We start from the raw sequence: 21,610 nt of genomic DNA, 5'->3' as shown, positions 1-21,610 counted from the left end.
ATTTGTGATTCAGTTTTTAGTCCAATGGATTAACAGAGTGAATGTGTGTGTGTGTGTGTGTGTGTGTGTGTGTGTGTGTGGAGCCATTTGGTCCAAGCAGAGGTGTAGCAGTTTAAACGCCCTCTCCTCTCCCCCACCCTTCATTATCCTCCCCCTCCTCCACACCTCCCCGTCTGCATCCTCACTGCCCCCACCCCCAACACACACACACACACACACACACACACACTTCACACCTTCAGAACATCTCACTGAAGACGCATCCTCTCTCATCGGCATTTCAAGTCAGTCACTTTTTGCCGGGTTTGGAAAGTTTGGTCCTGACAAGATGCTCAGTGGTGGATCGATATCAGAGCCCATGTGTTTCTGAAGTCAGCTCCCTGACCCTAACTCCTCTTTCTCTTTAACCTGTGGGTCGCTCGCTCGCTCCCTCGGTCGGGGGATGGAACATAATCTTATCTAAAACAGGCGGCTCTATAAATAGGGTCTGGTGCTGAGAGAAGGAGAGAAGGAGAAAAAGAGGAGGAAACATCAGCCCCTCTGATGGGGAGTTTCACCTCAGCAGCTTTCGTTGCTGCACAAACACGCCGACCTGTCGCCCTGAGGTAGTCCACCGAGCACACTGATTGGCTCTGATAGGAGCAGGACACAGTGCCAAGAAAGCGCGAGCGGCAACCTGTTCACTTTGTGATCATCCACGCTTGCTTTCTCCCCCCACCCCTCCTGCTCTATTCGGCAGACTTCCTGGTGTGAAATCGTACACGGCTGCAGCATCAGTGGGGTGAAATACAACTAGGAGGAAGTCACATGAAGTTTCAGAAAGAAAAAGAGGGGACGCTTGTTAGCATCATGAGAGAACACAGAGAAACAAAGCTTCAGCCGAAAGCATCGAAAATATACTGAAAATACAAGTGTGAACTCACTGTTCAGCTCTCTGCTTTTAACTTTAAAATACTTCCTCAACACTTCGGATTTTTTTTATTTTTTTACTTGCAAATCTCTTTAGGTTGAAGGGATTTTAGAGATAGAGAAGACTGAGCGACACTACACTAAATTACATCACAAAAAGACAGAGGGCACTGAAAAGAAAGAGAGGAGACGTTTCAAGCTCAGAGACAATGAGAGGAGGGTCGTCATCGTCATGTTTGTCTGAAGCCGACGACTGATAGAGCTCGTCGTTTGAGGGAAACTGTGGGAATCAATGGAGAGGACGGGTGTGTGTGTGTGTGTGTGTGTGTTATCTCCACATTAACCCCCATTTAACACACACAGTCTCACAGGGAGGATGAGAGCTTTTAATTAGCTACTCCACTCAAGTCTCTGTGGACATGCAAGTCCCACTGAAACCCCCCATTAACACACACACACACACACACTCTGTTGGGTCAGAGATGAGTGATCGTCATGATAGTTATACTTGAGGTGATACGGATAATTCACGTGATGTCATTTACAATGACAACACATTTTCCTCTCAAATTTTGATGATGACATTATTCTAAATGTAAAAAGAAATATTTTTAATCACTTATGTAATTTCAAACTCTTCTTTTGATTAGTTTTCTTCCTCCTCTTTTTTTTTATTACCACTTGTACAAAACATCATCCCTCGCTCCTTCGTCATGCTGCATCATGTCTTTACAAGACTATTACTGCAGGCTGTGTGTGTGTGTGTGTGTGTGTGTGTGTGTGTGTGTGTGTGTGTGTGTGTGTGTGTGTGTGTGCATCTTCAGTTCCCACTAAAAGCACTCACAATGGAGGATGCCCCATCGCACAAGAAACTCTTTGTGTGTATCTGCTGTGTGTGAGTGTGTGTGTGTGTGTGTGTGTGTGCGTTTGGATGTGCGTTTGTGCGTGTGAGACACATCATCGGCTACATCATCGACCGTCAGCATTTTAAATGTCCAACACCACAGAAGAAGAAAAAGAGGAAGAAGAAGAAATGGAGCTTTGATGGAACCATAACTGGATGCTTTCTTTGTCAATGTGGAGACAGAAGCAGTGATGCAAACTGGAAATCTGTGGGTTAAACGGAATAAAGACGGTCGCATTCCTGCACACATACACGCAGATGCATCAGGAGAAGATGCTTTGTGTGTCAGCGTGCAACAACAAACGTACAGTAACTGAGAATGGACTTTTATTTAGCACCAATCATCCACTCTGATGTTTTGATTACTACACTTCCGCTCTCTTCCTCCGTTCTTGTTTATGTCTTTTCTGTCTTTTTTTTTTTTTAAATCTGCTGCTCCTTCTGGAGTTGAGAAGTCAAGTAGTGGAAGGACGAGTTAAAAAAAAAAACCCCCAAAGCAAAAAGTGCCGATCTGTGAGCGCAAGAGAGAGAGATCTGCGCCTGTCGCCGAGGGCCCAGCTCGGCCTCAGTGTTGAATTTCGTAATGGAATGCTAACTGCTCATCCGGATCTCTCCTCCTCCTGCTTCTGCTCCTCCTCTCATAGGAGGAGAGGACCAAACTCCACAGGAATACACAGTTTAACATCTCAGCCAAGCTGACACTTAAGATGACCCGACAGTTTGCAGAAGCTGAATGATTTAGCCACAAACTGGTGTGGAAAATGCACCCAAAAAAAGACTAAATGTAAAAACAAGATGCAATAAATGTTACCAAGGGATACTGCATGGCTGCTATAGAATTAGTAATAGTGATACATTTACCCAAAAAGGAATAAAACAGTCTCTGGAAGAACTACAAACAAATCTTACTGCAAATGAAGCCGACATAAGAGCAATAATAGGAATACTATGAGAGCTCGAAGGAGTTGAAAAATACAATCCTAAAACTTTGTTTAAAATGAGTTCAAACTCACCCTAAGTCACGACAGGAAGACACAAACATGCTCCAAGTTTGTTTGCGTTCTATCAAATACAACAAACTCGCAACAAATCTGATGTTTGGGGCCATAAACACAATGAAGCGGTCAAACAAAAAGACATTTGAGCGCTAGAAACTCAACAAACCACTGGCGACTACTGCACAGGATGCAGGTACCACAAGGTCACAATTTAGTTGCCATTATGTAAATAAATATACTTTTACAACATAATAGGAAAAACTTGTTATACATGGTTTGAAAGTTACAGCACAGGCAGCCTACTAACACTGACATTATTATTTTTTTTAAAAAGGCCTCACAGAAGTTTCTCTGTTAATACACATTAAACAACACACTATAAGAGAGAGTAATGTATTTTACAAGCGAAAAAATAAAAACAGAAAACATTTTGGACTGCTATAAAATAAACTTGACTCAAAAAGCTCAGTGCCAAATGTAAGAGAAGCCCTTTATAACTATAACAGCATATCTGTTGAACACCCATTGTACCATAACATGCTATACATACAGTGACACATAAATATACTACATCAGGAATAGGATAATCTGCCATCAGAGGGTTTAAGTGGCAGTGATGTTCCCAAAATGCACTGCATAGAGCGAGCGGTGCAATGCGATCCAAATCACGATTCAAGGTTAAAATTTACTGTAACAACACTTCACGATATTCAATCAGGTTGGTGCTTTGAATCTTTAAGTCTTGGTGTGAGTGTTTGTTTAATAATGTATGCAAGCAATATGTGCAATTTTTTACGCAAGTTCAATGATGCTTTCCATTCGATCCCGTGAGTTTGACATTTTCGAGTGGCCAGTCACATATGACATGAGTAACGCCCCTTCAAGCTCAAAATCCAACATGGCTAATACTCTTCAACAGAAGTACAAGCCATAAGATATAGTGGACTTAGTCTAGTTTTTGTTTCATAAAATTAATCACACTGATAAAGTTATATCGGTTGACGTGGTGTTTGTTCGCACAAATTATCACGTTGTGCGTCTTTATCACTAACAAAACATAGGTAGCCCTCTCTAGGCTGCTTGTCTAACTTGTTCACATGTGGAATGAGGCCATTTTGTGTGCAACTTCATTACTAGTGTCTACGTCTTACTCCAAAGGTGAATGCAACGCACCATGATAATGTCAGTGTCATCATGTTAGAATCATACCTGACAGCATGAACTGTTAGGTGACCTCTCCTTAATCTGAATTGTTTGAGCCTGAAGCTTTTTGTCGATACGCGATTCAGAAAAACTTTAGTCTTTAAACAGGGTTTGTTCTCACACAGCATCATAAGGCTATAACTTATAAAGGCTTACCGTATTTCATTAGCCTATATTTTGTCACATCACAATGATGCCCTTTAATACAGGGTGAGCATAGGCCTGACTGAGTGCAAGAACTCACCTGAAAGTGTACTAGATTTTACTGCAAGTGGCTCAAGAGACACTATTAAGTTACTATAAAATTATTAATTGATACTTAAATGCAAAAAAAAGGGAATATAAAAACGGAGTTAGTCGATGTAAAGTTGCACAGCAGGGAGGTGGAAAGAGAGAGAGAGAGAGAGAAATCCTAGCAACCATTATCTAACCAGTTCAACCCTGAGACACAACTCATCATCTCCTCTCACAAAGCCAAACCAAACCCCGTCCATCAATCATTGACTGGCACACCTGATAACAAACCCTCCTTCACACAGTTAAACTACTTTTTTTTTTTTTTTTTTTTACATCTAACAGCATCCTCCGCCGTGAACCGACACGGGGGAAGAAAACTTCGACGACGAGAGCAACAGATGAATTAGCTGCTAAAAAGTTATCAAAGTCGACGGTTTGAGGTCGAAGACAGCCTCAGGTGTAAGAATCAGCATTAAGTAAACGTTTAAAATGGAAGTTAGAGCGGTCGATGATGTCGAAAGAGAGAAAAAGGAGAGACGACGGAGGTGGTGGGGGGAGGAGAGGAGGAGGTCGTGGATGCAACAGGCGTCACGTCGATGCTGCTGCTGCTGCTGCGGTGCTGCGCGTAACCGGAGACGGGGGGGGGGAGAAAAGTCTCCCAAAACGAAGCGAGAAGTCGCAAAACAGCCGCAGAAAGTGATACACGCCAGTCGAACTCGTGGGACTGGACGCCTCGGTGGAGTTTTGAGAAACTTTATTCGTGAACAGGGCTCGGTTTGTGGCTAAATATGTCTGGGCAAGGTCACAGCAGCTGCGTCGAGTTAGCCGTTGTTAGCCAGAGTGCTAACGAGAATGTCGCCCGCCCCTTCAAAATAAAACTTCTAGCAAATCTTAGAACGATATTACACAGGCCTCTTAAGAACAGTTTATTTTCTACTTTTGATTTAAATCATCTACAGCCTTATACTTAATGTATGTACTTAAGGCAGCTTATTATTAATTATTTTAAGGATGATAAAATTTATCCAGTAAATTTGCCCTTTATTAGACGGTATAAAAAGCTACAAAACAATACAAATTACCCAGAACAAGCTAAATCAAAAATAATGCAGACAGGGCTCAAAGTTACTATCTGTAATACAATGAGACAATATGAAAATCACAAATAGAAACCCCAGATCATAGGCTTATAACTAGGCTACTTGTCTTGGTCTTCAACAAAAACAGAGGTCACAATAACATAATGACACAACTTAATCTGTAACCACACAATATAGGAGGAAATCACTTTCCTTTCTTTATATAGCCGAAAAGTAACTTTTGATGTGATTCGCAATAGCCTAAATGTTAAATTTACAGTTCACCTTAGAACGATGATGATTTGACATTTGAAAGGACCAAACACAAATGATCTCTTACAACCAACAACAAATACTTCAAAACTCGTCACCAGTACTTTGACACATGTCACCAGTTTATGGATTCTGCCAAAACTAGGCCATAACTGGGAAAATAGGCTAGGCCTACTTGTATCCTCCAGCAAAACCAACATCAGAAAAACACCAACCTTATTAAGTAAAAGATCTATCACATTAACATATAAAATATATTCTGTTAATAACACATTGACTATCTATAATGTGCATAAGCTCCCATTTCACCATGCCCATCTTTCCTTTCCGAAGATAATCAACAGGTGGTTTTACTTTTAGGCACACACAGGAAGCCACGGTGTTAATTGCTGCTAGCTTTTGATTGGTGTCTGATAGCTTTACACATGGCCACTAGCAGCGAGGCTCCGACCAAAGTGCACCCGAGATATGGATGCTCAACTCGGGCGGCGAGCAGACTTTGAACCCCCCCCCCCTCCCCCTGCCACCCACCCCGTGGGGCAGAACAGCCCCAAACGAGCATACAGGGGATAAAGTTGCACCAAAAAGTCGACAAAACAAGAAGTTGCTCATAATAAGTTGCAGTAGGGTAAATGAGGAAGAGACATGGGGTTGAATTCCACCGCTTGGATGCGCATCAAACTAGGAAGCAACACGGAGAGGAGAGAGAAAAAAACTGGTATCCCTCCCTCGCTGTCCCCACATCTCAGCTCAACTTTCTTTAAACAGCGTCAACAAGTCAAAACTTTTCCCCCAATAGCGACAAACACACCAAACATCGATCACACAGCGTGCACAGAGCCAGAAAAGCACACAAACAGCGATGGAGAGGTGAAAAACGCAGACTTACGCTTGACTTTGTTGGGGTTGGGCTGCTTGCGCCGAGACATCGTGGCGAGGATGATGATGGTGGTGGTGGTGGGGGCGATGATGATGATGGTGGTGATGAACGGCGGGGATGGTGGATGAAAAAAAGGGGGATGAAGAAAAAAAAAAGAAGGGAGAGAGGCTGCAAACTCGCTCCGGAGAGGAGAGGAATCAAAATGGCGTTTCCGAAGGGATGTGCAAACTTGGACAAACTTTACTCCAGCTCCCCTCCTCCTCCTCCTCCCCTCCCTCCTCAACCTCCTCCTCCTCCTCTGCTTCTCTTCCTCTCTCCTCTCTCGGAGGAAAAAAAAAAAAAAGAATAACTCGAGGACAGAACTCGTCGAGAGGAAAATGTTGAAATGAAGTTGTGTTTAGTTTTAATTCCTCTCTGGACTCCAAACTCTGCCCTCTCTCTCCCTCTCTCTCTCGGTGTTTCTCTCTCTCTCTCGGTGTGTCTCTCCCTCTAAACCTGATAAGTAAAGCTCATCACGTGTTGTCTCTCCAGTCTCCAAGGGGACGTGGCCACCAAGCATCTCTCTCTTTACGCACACTCAGATGCACGTTGCTGGATTACTCCTGCGCCTGCAGCCGTGATGGAGGAGGAAATAATCCCATGTTCTCCTAAATAAAGGAAAACATAATTAAATCAGCAATTTTATTCAGCTGTCAAAACTTTATTCAACAATCTCTGCGGAAATTGTAACTCTTGTAAAAAAAAAAAAAAAAACTTTGCGCATGTTTTAAATTAACCTTACTTCGAAATAAAATATTACTTAAAGTTGATTACCCTAAACTTAAAGTCAATTCTTAAAGCTGTGTCGCCTCATTTACTCACTCTTCTTTAATGTCGTTGAATAAAAAAAACAACAACCAAGAAACAAGCGTTTGTTTTATCGATGACGTAGAGTTTAAGGTACTAGAAGATAAGAAACCATCCGCGCTGTTTGCTTCCCTGCTCGCAGTCACACTGTGGAGGCAGCTACAGCAGTTATCGCGAGAGTTAGAAGTTTAGCTGTGGGATAGACTGAGATATCGCGGGCTTTGGACTGAAGCGAGGATGCCAACCGTCAGTTTTAGGGGGATGGAAGAAGCTGCTTCTGTTTCCAGGAAGGTGATTGAGTTACAAATGTAAAATATATCTTGCTGAAGTGAGGGCCAATGGAAATGGAACCTTTCTCAAAATCAGGGAAAACGTTTTTAAGTGAAATAAAAGTTTTAATTTATTGGCTACCTGTCTCCAAAAATCATTTTTTCTCATTAAAGTAGTGTAATAATATCTCTAAAGATATTTGTATATGTTCATTAATGTGCACTGACCCTATTTAAATAAATAGATTACTACTACTTTTGAAAATGTCCAAAAGTCTATAAGGTCATACAAGTTTTAAGTTACATGCAGGGCTATGAAATTATCAAGACATATTATTACACAAAACACTTTAAATGTAAAGATATTTCATCCTTCAAATCATTGTCACGAGTCTAAAGTAATATATGGCTGTCTTAAAACTTTGAGATGATTTAAAACCATTGAAATTGTGTTGCCAAATCTTGTGAAAGATCAATTTAGAAGAAGACTAATTCCATCTTAAAAGTAGTTTTTCCACCATAAATCTTCACAAAAACATAAGGTGAAGTCATTCCACCTTCACAATAATTCAAAAAGAAACCAATGCCATGCCAATCCTAATGTCTTTTCTGAACTGTGATAGCACTTAAAACCTGTTGATTGATTCAAAAATTGAAGGCCTTTCATAACAGTGCTACATTTGCAACGGTTAACTAAAGGCCCTAGTGTCATTATGACTTTATCATACAATATGATTTGAAGCAAAGCTATCCAAAATAAAACAATACAAGACTGCATGGGAAGAGATCAGACAGGAAGAGGCCTCGAAAGGCTACATTGAACTATCAGATACAAGACGATACGATATGTACAATGATGACAAAAGAGGGGCAAGGCTACATCACATGATACGAGAAGAGGATGCGATGTGATACCTTTCAAGGAGAAGCAATACAATACTATTCGGGAAGATATGATAAAATACAATAACAACTGAGCTGAAACAATACGTTAAGATACATTATATAACAATACTATTTTATACACTTTATTGTCTCTGTGAGAACATTGGTCTTGAACTCCACAGTAGTACTAGGAAATACAAACTATCAACAAAATCAGCATCCAGACTTCCATAAGTAAACAGAAATGCACATACTGGAAACAGTATTTATTGCACATTTTCTGTTGCATACATAACATACATAAGTAAAAAAAATAAAATAAAGAATGACGAGTTTGAACAGTGGACTTGTTGATCTGCAGACTCTGCATCACGTGCAGGAGAGCAGCAGAGAACAGGATGAGGAGTTTATGAATAACCCCTTCTCCTTATGCGCAAGAGCAGACTTTAACTCCCGGTGCAAACTTCAGCTGCAAACTAAATTTAAACCTCCTGGACCTTCATTGTTAAATTTAGTGCGAGTGAGAGCAGCTCGACTCCTTGCCTGCTGCATGTGGAGCTCCTCTCCCACATTCCTGACAGCCCTCCTCCATCTCCAGATACAGACCCCTCCTCCTCCCATCATCCCCTGCTGGAGCGAGGAGCACACAGGCATCTCTCCTCCCATCACACACCTCCTCCTCCCCCCCCCTCCTCCCCCGCGGGCGGCTGCAGCAGAGCAGGAAGAGCCTCCCTGCCTGTCCCAGGCTGGTTGGGCCTGTTGCTGATGAAGGAGAGGGAGGAGGGGCTGATGGGAGGACTGGGTGTTACCACGACTTTGGTTAGCGGCTAAATGACTTCAAACATTGTGTTCACTTGTGTGCAGGAGGCTCTTTACCTCCTTCAGCTTGCTTTAAGGAAAAGATTAGTGGGAAATACATTTCTCTGCTGTCTTTGCAGGAATTAAATGACAAAGAAAGTTTATGTTAAGCATGAACACAAAACACAAGTAAAAGTAACACAAAGGAGAAAACCTAACGGGTGTATTTTTTCAAGTTGGTAAAGACAGTTTAGGCTTTGTTCTCTATTTCCAGTGTTTATGCTAAGCTAGGCTAATCACATCCTGACAGTTGCAATCAATTCAGCGATGGCCGCAGCATAAGTGAAAACTGATGTCACAAAGGAAATAGTTGAGAAAATAGATGATTATATGTTAGCGATCAGTTGACATTGTCCTTTTGTCTGCGATCTATTTTGCCTTTCTGCTTTCAGAGAGCAGCAGGGTCAAAGCTCCTAATGTGAAGACAAGAATCTGAAAGAGAAGCAGAGCATGAAGAGATCTGTGTGTTCTGTTGACATATGAAATACAGGCTCAGCCGAAACAGACTGTAGGAGTCTCCACTTCATTACAGACACACACAGAGAGAGAGAGAGAGAGAGAGAGAGAGAGAGAGAGAGAGAGAGAGAGAGAGAGAGAGAGAGAGAGAGAGAGAGAAAAGCAGCTAACAGCATTACATTACTAATCCAATCATTGCTTTTCACCTCAGTAGTCCACTTTTCAATTCAAATTAATCCATTCAGATACAAGCAGCCCATCCCCAGGACACACACACACACACACACACACACACACACACACACACACACACACAAAGCTCTGCACTTACTGTAGGGCGGGCGCACCAACCACCAGACCACCGGCGCCCCTTGTCCAGCTTTTTAAAGTTGTTTTTCATCCAATATGTAATCATCATTATGTTTTCATTAAGGATCCATTTTCAAATTAGTACAGAATGTTCCTGGTGAATTTGGTGATAGATGCTACCTCAGAATTATTTATGCAATTGTGAGATTTCCCTCCAAATAACTTCTCTGCAACTTTTCATGTCATCAGGGACCATGTGCTTATTAGCTAAGTCTGCTGTGTAACTGTTTCTTTTGCTTAATTGTTTCGTTTGAATTTAACCTGTTTTTACCTTTTAATTGTTAAATGCTACCTTGGAGTTTTTGCTAGTGTGGATTTGATACAAAAACTGACAAAATAAAATAAATCTGTAATAAAAAAGTTTCCTTTTAGCATCCTGGCCTGGAAACCAGAGAGGCAGAAGAGAGAGTGTGATGTTATTTATTGGACTGTAACCATGGGGCCGTTGCCGAGGAACGAGCCATTGGTAACAAAAGGGTGGATTCATTCATTCATCCAGAGGAAAAGAGGAGGAGGAGGAGGAGGAGGAGGAGGAGGAGAGGCATCCCCAGCCGCAGAGAGGAGATCTGAGCCAGAGGGTTTCCCAACACCAAGCGAGTTGACACAGTTGTTGTTGATGAAACTTTACACACTCCTCCTCCTCCTCCTCTTTCTTCATTGGAGCGTTGTCCGGACAGGCAGGCAAGCAGGCAGTCACATGAAGCCAACACCTGTCGGCAGTGTGGGGGGATGATGAGCACATGGTGCTCCGTCTCTCTGTTTCCCAACCAGCTTCAACAACACATGCTCGTCTCTTGTCTCTCCTCTCTGCTCCTCTTCGTCTGCAGCCATGTTTCCTTTTTCTAAAAGTTTTCAAATCTGCTGCTTGGACATGCACTTCAAGCCTGAGCTGCAGCAGAGGGGATGGTGGGAGTGGGGGAGAGGAGAAGAAGAGGGAAGGGAAGGGAGGGAGGGAGATGGGGGGGGGGGGGGGGGGGGGGGGTGGACGAAAAACCGGTTTCCAATAGTGACGGATGATTTGTAGGTAACAGTTGTTTGCCTTGCAGCTTGAGGCCTGCCCAACTCAGCTACAGACTCACACACAGTTCGTAGCATGCAGCCGGAGAGCAGCAAAGACTTAACAGAGCTGAACATTAAACACTGAACCCAAAGTTTGTTTCTTTTTAAAACTGTTTTACTCTAAAACACTTTAAATACAAAAGAAAAATGTTGCTTTAGAGAAATGACTGACAGTGTGACCAGGAAGTGATGCATTGTCCACCATTTTTGTAGTCTTGGAATTAAAGGTTACCTCACTCATGTAACCACGTAAATGCTGCATTTATGTCATTTTGGATGTTCACAGTTATTGAGAAATTAAGAAACATACAAAGTGTATTGTAAAGTGTCATATTGTGTCAGAATCTGTAAATATAGCATGTGGACATATGACATTGTAAGATATCCCATTGTGAGTTTGGAACTGTCTTAAGGGGTCCTTCTAATCTTTAAAAAAAATATATACAGTAGATATAATCCTCTTGGGATCCTTTCTGTACAGCTTTCTGACATCATAAGTACATGATACAACAAGTTCAGATTTGTCATAATGTCATAGATGTTATGTATTTTGTCCCGATGAAACAGGTAAATTCCCGTTTGAAAGTCTTTGAAACTTTTGGAATGGAGATGTCTTACCAATAAGTCGCTTTGATTTTGATTTGATGAATTCAAAAGGATTTGTTTGATTTAAACACATCATATTTATGATACATATTTATACATACTATTTGTCTGCACTATAAATACTTTTACTTCTCGTATTTTAACACAATACATTCCTTAAGGCCAAAAGTCCTCACAAAGACAAATGTCTTTCAATACCAAACAGTCAAATTATTGTAAATAAAAGGTGAGACGTGTGTGTGTGTGTGTGTGTGTGTGTGTGTGTGTGTGGCAGACTTACCGACCAGTTTTGTGATGTTGATACATTAGATACAGTAACCATAACTATAACTCACCTGTTGCTGTCAGGGGTGGGAGATGGGAATGTTGACACCTGAACAAAACACACATGCACACGCACATACATGCACACACAATTATAGAGTTAAATTGCATTGATAGATTCTGTTATAATTATTATTATTTACTTTGTCTTTGTTATGAAGTTAAAAGCCTACTTTTGTCTTGATTTAAACATTAAAATTCAAAGATTAATTTGTGGAACCTGAGAATTATTTCAGGTTAAATGTGATGAAGTTAGATCAAAAAATAACCTGACAAACCAAAAACTAAACCCTCAAAGAGGGATTTTTATCTGGAGGGAAGTCTTGATGCACAGCTCAAAATAAGTCAGAGTCCTGTGTGAAAGTCATCTGGCTCCTTCCAGTGGTTCAAAACAGAACTGCAATGACTCCAGAAAACAACAGTCGACTTATACAATTATTCACGATACATACAGTCCATATTACCAAAAATAATGATACAAAAATTAAAATATAAAATACTCATAATAATTGAAAATAATTATTATGTTTTTTGTTTGTTTATATAGAGTTTAAGGGAAATCTATTCTAATATGCTGTAAAATGTAGGGTGTTTTAATAAAACAGAGGAAAATGTAAAAACACAAGAAGGTCTTAATCATAATGGTTAAATAATATTTTATTACTTTATTGACTTGAAAATTCAAATCAGTATTATAATGAAGGCCCTTTAAGTATTTCCTTCCTTGTTTTTAACTCATTTAAACCCAAATCCTTTAAGGGTTATACACCACTACATCTTAATGGTCCCTTTGCACACACACACACATGCACGCACGCACACACACACACGCACACACACACACACACACACACACACACACACACACACACACACACACACACACACACACACACACGCACACGCACACACACGCACACACCAAGGAATGGAACCAAGCTACTTAAGTACTGAATTATTAAGTATGACACATTCAGTGGTTTTGAATTTGCTTTTATTGTTAGTACAGAGTTTCAGCATTAATAAAAGAATTTCAGTCACAAAGAAAAGAAAGATAATCACATTTTATCTAATCAAAATTCTCATTAAACATATTTTAAATCCAGACTGAGAGGAGGCTGTGAGGGCAAAACTGAGTCTGTGAGCTCACCATGAACATCCATGGTGTTTTTTTATTTGATTAAACTTTGATTGAGATGTCTTATCATGATATCAAAATATGTATCACAAAAAGGCAAATCTGCAGCAGAATCACATCCAGTGATATAAATCTTAGCCTTCGCTAATTAAACTAGCAGTAAAAAAGGTCAAACTAAATGTTCATGGTCTAAAATCCCAGGAGTTCAGTCCGTGAATGTTGGAGTTCTTTATTATTTATAATTTAATTATGAGCAGATTTATCATTTTAGACGGTTGACAAACAGACTCAGTTTTGACTTGTAGTAGCAATTAAAATGTTGAATAAAACGTAAAAATGAAAGATCTCTACGATCTGGAAAATATTCCTCGATAAAAAGTTATGCTGAAGAAATGTAACATTCCAACATTTCTGGAAATTGATTTTTATGATTTTTGGGTTAATTATCTTGACTTCAAAAGCTCATGTGAGACAAATGAGATGTAGCATTTAATTACCATTAAAATCTTTGTCTTGGCACACATGCCAAAAGTCTGTGTTTACTAAAACAATGAGCAAGACTGTTTTCATTTGATTAATATTTTGTAGTTTGTTTTTTTTAAATGATTTTTAGTTTTCATGAAGACTTGGATTTGAAAAAACGGATTTAACTGAGCAATTAAAAAAATAATGTCAATGAAATTGACCTTAATAGAGCAACATAAAACGATCTTATCAACTTGATGCTCTGACTTGTCATATATAATGGTCATATTTTTCATGTTTTTTGGGATATCTGGATTTACCTCTGAGCATTTGGGCTACATTGAATTTACAATATTACAATTTTAAAGTCTGTTACACAAACCTCCCTCATCTGTCAAGAGAAATCATTAAGAATCTGGATTTTTTACATTTGAGTCTAAATTTAAAAAAGACAGAGAATCAACAAGGCATTAAATTGCATAATCTCCGCCCACTCAGATTAAAGCTGTTTTGATTGGTGAAAGCTGGGTGGATCAAGGGCGGTGTCACCGATCTCTGAACCAATCATGTCAGCCCTCAATCTTAAGCTCAAGTGCTCCCCAAATCTGAAAAAAAAAAAACCTCCATTGAAATTGGCTTGAAAAACAAGATGATTTTCTTTTTCAACTAAAAACATAGTTGGATTTTCATTGTTCCTTTATTTAAAAGGAAAAAGGAAATAACAGAAACACATTTTTTTCGTTTACTTCTGAGGCGGGGCAGGAGAACTAAAGTGTATACAAAAAAGATGAGTACAGTAATGTTAAAAGAGAAAGTCGGCTATGTTACCTGGCAGAGGTTTTCGCAGCACAGCACAGCCACAAGGTAACGAGCTCCTTTCATTCGAGGGGTGAACGGCAAAACCCAGCTGATCGAACCATAGGCCTCAATGACACTGAAACACAGAAAGGAATAAATACACAGCTTCTATACAGTCAAAAATCTGTCAGCATGTCGTCAGAAGTAAGTGCACCTGTAGGAACGAGTCCTGCAGCTCATGAGTCCCGGTCCCTCGACGGCCAGTTGTGCATTGAGCAGGTTGAAGTCGTAGGGATTTTTGAAGGAGACGGTCACGAACATCTCCTGCTTTAACTTAGGCAGCCCACTCACCTGCACACACATTACAAAAGATTGCTATTATAAAGTTCCCAACAAAAGCTTTAAGTTACTATCCCAAGACATCCTTAATTTGATTGTTGATGTGCGTGTGTGTGTCTGTCTTTGGTTTTACCGTCATGGTGAGGTTAGGGGTCTGCAGCGCTATCACCTTGACGGCGGTCAGACCTTCTCCATCAGCCTGTCCACTCACAATAAACTGCAGACAGAGCTGATTTCCCAGGTGAGGCATGTATTCTTCAGCCGTGATGGTCAGCTGCACACGTTCCGCTGCAACACACACACACACACACACACACACACAAACACATGCGCGCACACGCACACACACACACACACACACACACACGCACACACACACACACACACACGCACACACACACACACACACACACACACACACGCGCACACACGCACACACGCACACACACAAATCTTTTTCGTAACAGAGTTTAACTGTCAAACTACTAACTACTTTTTTCCGAGATGTTGTTTCTTACTCTGGTTGGCAGGAATGGTGACAGTGAAATCCTGATCTTTGAAGTGAGAGCAGACGATTCCGGTGTAGAAGGTGACTGCCCCACTCAGGTGAGCCAACACGGTTTTGGGGACATCAGACCCGTTCTGGAAATCCACAGCCAGTTTAACATCCTGACAAATTGAGACCTGAAGACAGGGACAAAGGGACAAGAGACATCAATGTAGGCATATTTCAGCTTCAGACATGGATATAAGAAATGGAGAACACATGTTGGTTAAATTAATGGATGAATGTAAGATGAATGGATCAGGGATGGTTATGGATTAATGATTGATCGATTGGATGGATGATACACAGGTCATGTCAAGACAGATTTAAAAAGACTGATGGAGGATTGATAAAAGGATGGACATAGTTGGATTAAAAGATGGACAAGATTTTTTTCAAATACAGGTGTGCAGACAGGTGTGTTACCTGTTCACAACTGATAGAAACAGACATCTTTTGCGGAGCCAGCTCAGAGTGATCCCTCACACAGCCAAATTCCTCCGCCCGAGCCATTGTCTGCTCATCCGATCTACTGCCTGAATACAAAAAACAAAACAATACACACAGTGTTTTAGTTTTTTGTTTCTTTTACCTTATTTATACATTGTTGTTTTTTCATCTGGAAGTATGGAGTTACCTTCTGGGTACTTGTAGTTTTGTGTGATGTCCATAGCCTGAAAGCTGCCCACAGCTTTAGTGCAGATTGACAATCCGATCATAGCCGTCTCCACCTTCCACGGAGTCAGGGTGCCATATTTATCCTTCTTATAGTAGACCACATCACTGTTCACCTGGTGATAGAGGTAAAAAAAAATTGGAATACATTATTTGAAGTCCACCTTTGTTGTATCATATTATACCGTATATCTTAATTTATCATATTGTATAAAAATGCATTGCAACTGCATGCCTTAATATTTTGTACTTCTAATTAAATTAAATAAATACACTGTGTATTTCTAAATTTCAGTATTTTTCCTTTTTCATTTTTTTGTAGGCTACTTCTTGTCCTTTTCAAAATGGTTAAAAACAAACCTCAGCAAAGACAAATCCAGAGTCAAATGGGTGACAAAGCAGACCATCCTTGATGGCAGCAACAGAGCATGGACCACAGCGATAATTTCCTGAAAATCAAACACAGGATCATAACTATCTTTCGTCTATTGATTTTTCACCTTTTATTCATCTGGCTGTATACAAATATCTTACCATCGCTCATCTCCTGCGGTGTGGAGTCCACCACCTGCCAGCCGCTCATTTCGGCAGGGAGGTCGGGGCGTATCATGTACACTTCGTTCCAGCAGTGGTAGTTCCTTTAGAGAAAATATGTAATGTAAATAGCCTACACAGTGGTTTTAGCAAAACACTGATAAAAAAAGTTGCACTTGCTTGAACTCTGTACAATTCTGGGGCATTTTACTCTATTTTTTCCTTTTCTGGTTGTTAATGCCTACTTTACAAACGATTTTGAAGAATTATTGTGACATTAGTTTTTGTGACATTGTCTGCGGTCTGAGGCCCAAACTGTTTTAGTTTAAATTAAAATGTGTTGAAATCTGTGAAGGACCGGGAATGAGAACTCTTACAATCTATTCTACTAGCAACAGTAACGACTGAAAGGCTTATGGTCTAACCAGATGGAGTCCGTGGTTCCCTCTGTGTCCGGTGTTTCGTCAGCATTGAAGATCAGGTCAGTCTTCAGGTTGCCCGTGTTGTCATGAGCTGAACTGAAGTTGGTGACGACTCTCGACGGGATGCCGAGGCAACGAAGCACTGCAATGGAATAAAATATATTCATTTCACATTGTTACTTTTAAACCAAACCCTTGGAGCTATTTGCATCTGTGTGGTTCTTCTGTGTCTGCTTTTTTGGCGACTGTGTTTCTTGTGGTCATTTTTCGACACTTTGTGGTGATTATGAATTTTCAAAATATTTTACTTGAAAAAAAAAAAAAAAACACTTTTCGTACTTGAAATGATCTCATATAGACAGTTTTAAGTCCTCACATGTGTTGAAGACCCCTGCGAACACCCAGCACTGCGCGTAGCAGACAGGGACTCCGGTGTTGATATACTGCAGCAGAATCTGGACGCTGCCGGTCCAAGATGTCGGGGGCTTGCCCATGGAGAAATCATCGCCCCAGTTTCCGACACACACACCATTATCATCCTGAGCGTTTATCTGAGGGAAGAGGGAGGTCAAACGTCAGTTACCCTGGGACAGTATTGTTCATACGCATTACAACCCCAAAAAGTTGGGACATTGTTTAAAATGTAGTAAATAAAAACAGAATATGATAATTGGCAAAATAAGTGAATCCCATATTTCATTTGATATAACACTAAGACAACATATCAAATATACTGAGACAGGTTGTTATGTTTGGCCATAATACGTTGCAAAAAGTTGTAACAGAACCATGTTTACCACTCTGTAGTATTTGTGCTCACGGAGAAAGTCCTATGGATTTATTTTTGTGCTGCCTAACACGGGCAAAGAGTTTTAAAAACATCTTAAGAAATACTTAAGACTTGCTTAATTTTTAATAAATCTTGAGACCAAAGACCTCTGTATATTTTCAAATTCATGTCCAATACTTAGAGACAGTTGAACTATAGTTGAGCAGGTTAGGTGTTCCTCAGTCTGTTTTCTTACCATGGCTGATCCCATCCTGACCAGTTTGATGGCGTCGCCTCGGTTGGCGATCGGCATCCGAGACGCATCCAGGATTTGAATACAGGCGTCCAAAATGCCATGCTCAAACTGCAGAGAGACGATGCATTACCTTACAGTTAATTCTCTGAGTTGTTATGGTGTTCATGCATTATATTTGATTATACCTGTCCATACAGCCAGTATCGGGGTGACATAGAACTGGCAACACCACTGTAGATGCAACCGATGTCGTTCAGGACGTACTCAAACCGTTCTGCTTCATTCGGGTAAAACACAGCATCATCTGCAGAGAAAGAGACAATCGCGTAGGCAGTGACGATCTAAGCTGTTGAAATTCTGTCCTCTGTTGTTGTTGGGTTTTTTTTTTCATTCTAAGTGTCTTGCAACATCACAGAAAGGATCCCAACATATATAGACCTTTTTAATGAAGGACGAACATGATGTGTTTAAACCAGAAACCTCCCTTACTTCAAAGACACCAGGCTCCAAAAACACATTGAAGAAAACATTGATTTTATTTTGTGGAACTCAGGGGAAGCTCCTCTTCTGAGACCTTGATCATTTCGCTTTTTAGTTGTTTTTAAGTGACTTGATTGTTTTTAATGGTTAATTTTGACCATTAAAAACCAATAGATGCAGTGATAGATTGGCAACACCTATGTTATCTAAGGAGAAATGACAGTTTTTGTCAATGGAGTTGAGGAACGCTGATTTTGGTTATAAAATTCCATAAAAAGGTCTATTTGTATAGCAATCTTTTGTTTTGTTTTTTTACATTTGTCAGATGCTTAGAATAACAACTTGACAATAATTTTAGAGGTTGCACTTTGATCTGGATAAATTTCCACACTGGGATTATGTTTCAGCCATTGCAGCCTGTTTAGTGGGTGCTGCAAGAAATAATCTTCTGGAGCGTTCTAAACAATTCCCCACAATTTCAGTCATTTTGTCATCATCAATATGAAAATGAACTACCACTCTACAGTCAGCAGGGGGCAGTAGAGTGTCTGTGGGTTTTCGTACCTGGGCACCAGGCATTAAACAGCAGGTACAAGTCAGTCTCGGCATTCCTCTTGGTTCGCTGAATGCCGGTGTTTGTCGTAACAGCCACATAGGTACGAAACTTTCCCACGGGGGCATTGGCCGTTGGCTTGATCTCCAACATCACAGACTCTCCATCCATCTCCATGATTTTACCTGCCCACGGGCCACCTTTACGGTTGCCAAAAGTCACCACCACCATAGTACCCTTACTAGCAGAAGGGTGACGACCTAAGGAGGAGGAGGAGAGTGTGATATTAGGGGTTTGAGGACATTTTAAAGGAGAGGAAGCAAAGACAGAAGAGAAAATAAGGAGAGGGAAATCAGGGACAGGCAATGACCAAAGAAGAGGAGAGGAGAGAAAAGGTGAGGCAAGGAAACAAGAGAGGGAAGAGATGGAGAAGAATTCAAGGGAGGAGAGGAAAGAGGATTGGTAAGGAGGGGTTAACAAGAGAAGAGTTGATCAGCAAAAGCGTGCCGGAGGGAAGAACAACAGGAATGAAAATGAGACAGGAAGACAAGGATAGTAAAAAAGAAAAGATATGACAGGAAACAAGGAAGTAACAGAAGGAAAAGTTTTTCTGCCCAAAATAAAATATAATTATTTAATCTGATTAAAAAGATCAGAATTTTTTTGAGCTGAGGCTTGATAAAAACATGTCTGCAAACATCTGTCAGACAGAGTAGCTGTGTGTGTGTGTGTGTGTGTGTGTGTGTGTGTGTGTGTGTGTGTGTGTGTGTGTGTGTCTGTGCTGCTGCCTGATGAGCTGACAGTAGTTTAATTGTTCAGTGAACGACTGTTAACATCTTTTCATCGGCTAGTTGGTCTTAAGCCCCGTCCTGATCAGGATCCCTGTCACATCCTTTACAGACTTTTATCATTAATCCTGATCCCAGCTGAGGGCTGTTTCAGACCGAATTAGAGGGACGAAGCATCAAACTATAAATGTGGTCAAATAAAATATATTTTCACAAACAAGTTCATATTTTAGACATTTTGAAATTTTTTTTTTGCACTACTGGTATAAAAGATTTGGTAAACATGGAGTTATAATAAATGAAGGATTTTGAAGGGAAAAAAACATATACAGTAATAATCAATCAACACCAATATTAAACACACACACACACACACACACACACATATATATATATATATATGTATATACTGTATGTATATATATCTCATTTAAATCAACTTTGGGAATCTTGTAATGTGTGGATTTTGCTGAAGTCTGGGGACAAAAGTTGTATATAGCACTGATATTCTGGGCCTGATTCAAAGTAATTCAACAGATTGTACAGATAAAAGGAGATCAGGTGATCTGTTTTAAGTTTCCATCAGGATCAAACCTTCAGTTTATGTTTTCAGGTTATTTAAATTAAATTTTGATCCCTGCAGAAGTCTGATTTCGACTGGATTAATGTAACTTTTGGTGCCTCCTGCAAGTTTGTAATATAAAGTCAAATTTTAAGCTCTGCTCATCCAGATGTGTTCATCTCTGTATCTGAATCAGGTTGATGCTACTTTTTTGTTTAAACAACCAGGATCAAAGTGAGCTGGATTAACTAAAGATAGAAATATGGATTTTAAAATTGAATAATTCTGAACTACCTGACCACTCAGCAAATATTTATCCTGATTCTCGAACATTCTTCACTTCACAGTCTGTCTCAACCTCAGTTGTAATCAAGTATTGATGGATTCGGGTTCCGGATTGAGACTCACCGATGAGGAACTCGACCTGAAAGTCGTCTGCTTCGGTGACAGGGCGGTTGAAGGTGACCTTCATGTAGAACACTTGACCGCGTCGGATCACCAGGTTCTTGATGTCGTAGGGGTCGGTGTAATGGTTGTGTTTGTTGATGTCCAAACACATGTCCACGATGTCAACGTTCAGACCTGAGAGAAGAATAACGAGACAGTACACAATGTATATGTTATTGATCGTGTATGATTTCTGCACATTAAATAGAACAAAATAAATGTATCTCACCCCCCGAAGGCGCAACACTTCTGGGCATAGCATTGTGGTCATAAGGGTCAAATTCTGGAAAATCGTCTCCTTGATCCCCAAGGTTGGTGTAGGACAGCTGAATATCAGTCAAATATTCAAATAGGTCAATTAAAATGTATCTCACAGAGGCCTGAAAATATCTCGAAATGATACTTAAAGTTATTCAGTGAGTGATTCTGTACCGGGTTATTATAGCGCCCCCTGAATTGGCTAGATTCTTTCACTTTATGAGACATGATGGTCGAAGAATCAAAGAGTTCACGGAAGTCGCTAAATGACAAAATTAAAAACAAAACATTAAAAAACACAAAATAAGTAAAAAATATGCACCTAAAGACAGATGAATTAAAAATTACCGATATATTGTAAGCATGTGTGTCTCACCTCTTGATGAAGAAAGAAGTGTGTTGAGTTCCTGATGATCAGATCAGA

General features: G+C 40.3%; 2 protein-coding genes across 5 annotated transcripts in view; both read right to left on the bottom strand.

The window, feature by feature from the left end:
* The window catches only part of rreb1a (ras responsive element binding protein 1a), a 53,144-nt gene extending 45,645 nt beyond the window's left edge, over positions 1-7,499 (bottom strand). For 3 of the 4 annotated variants that reach the window (XM_079361882.1, XM_079361883.1, XM_079361879.1), the window contains exon 1: positions 6,493-7,499. Coding sequence is in view for 2 of the 4 variants with exons in the window: in XM_079361879.1 (XP_079218005.1) it covers positions 6,493-6,532 (40 nt within the window). In the remaining 2 variants the exon portion in view is untranslated. The remainder of the gene's footprint in view (positions 1-6,492) is intronic. The other variant, XM_079361878.1, reaches the window with a different exon arrangement.
* A 5,648-nt stretch (positions 7,500-13,147) lies between these two features.
* On the bottom strand, positions 13,148-21,610 carry LOC306834969 (coagulation factor XIII A chain-like). Its single transcript, XM_079361315.1, has 18 exons — positions 21,563-21,610; positions 21,361-21,448; positions 21,158-21,254; positions 20,890-21,063; positions 19,143-19,391; positions 18,284-18,402; positions 18,099-18,206; positions 17,450-17,624; positions 17,077-17,215; positions 16,652-16,755; positions 16,478-16,566; positions 16,080-16,233; positions 15,869-15,978; positions 15,414-15,579; positions 15,029-15,183; positions 14,771-14,907; positions 14,587-14,692; positions 13,148-14,363 (listed from the first exon to the last, which is right to left on the bottom strand). The coding sequence occupies exons 2-18, from the start codon at positions 21,412-21,414 to the stop codon at positions 14,328-14,330; spliced, it is 2,172 nt and encodes a 723-aa protein (XP_079217441.1). The 5' UTR covers positions 21,415-21,448; positions 21,563-21,610; the 3' UTR covers positions 13,148-14,327.

The sequence above is a fragment of the Symphodus melops genome, assembly GCF_947650265.1.
Source record: "Symphodus melops genome assembly, chromosome: 14".
Lineage (NCBI taxonomy): Eukaryota > Metazoa > Chordata > Actinopteri > Labriformes > Labridae > Symphodus > Symphodus melops.
The sequence above is the reverse complement of the archived record's forward strand: the minus strand, read 5'-3'. Positions and strand labels throughout refer to the sequence as shown.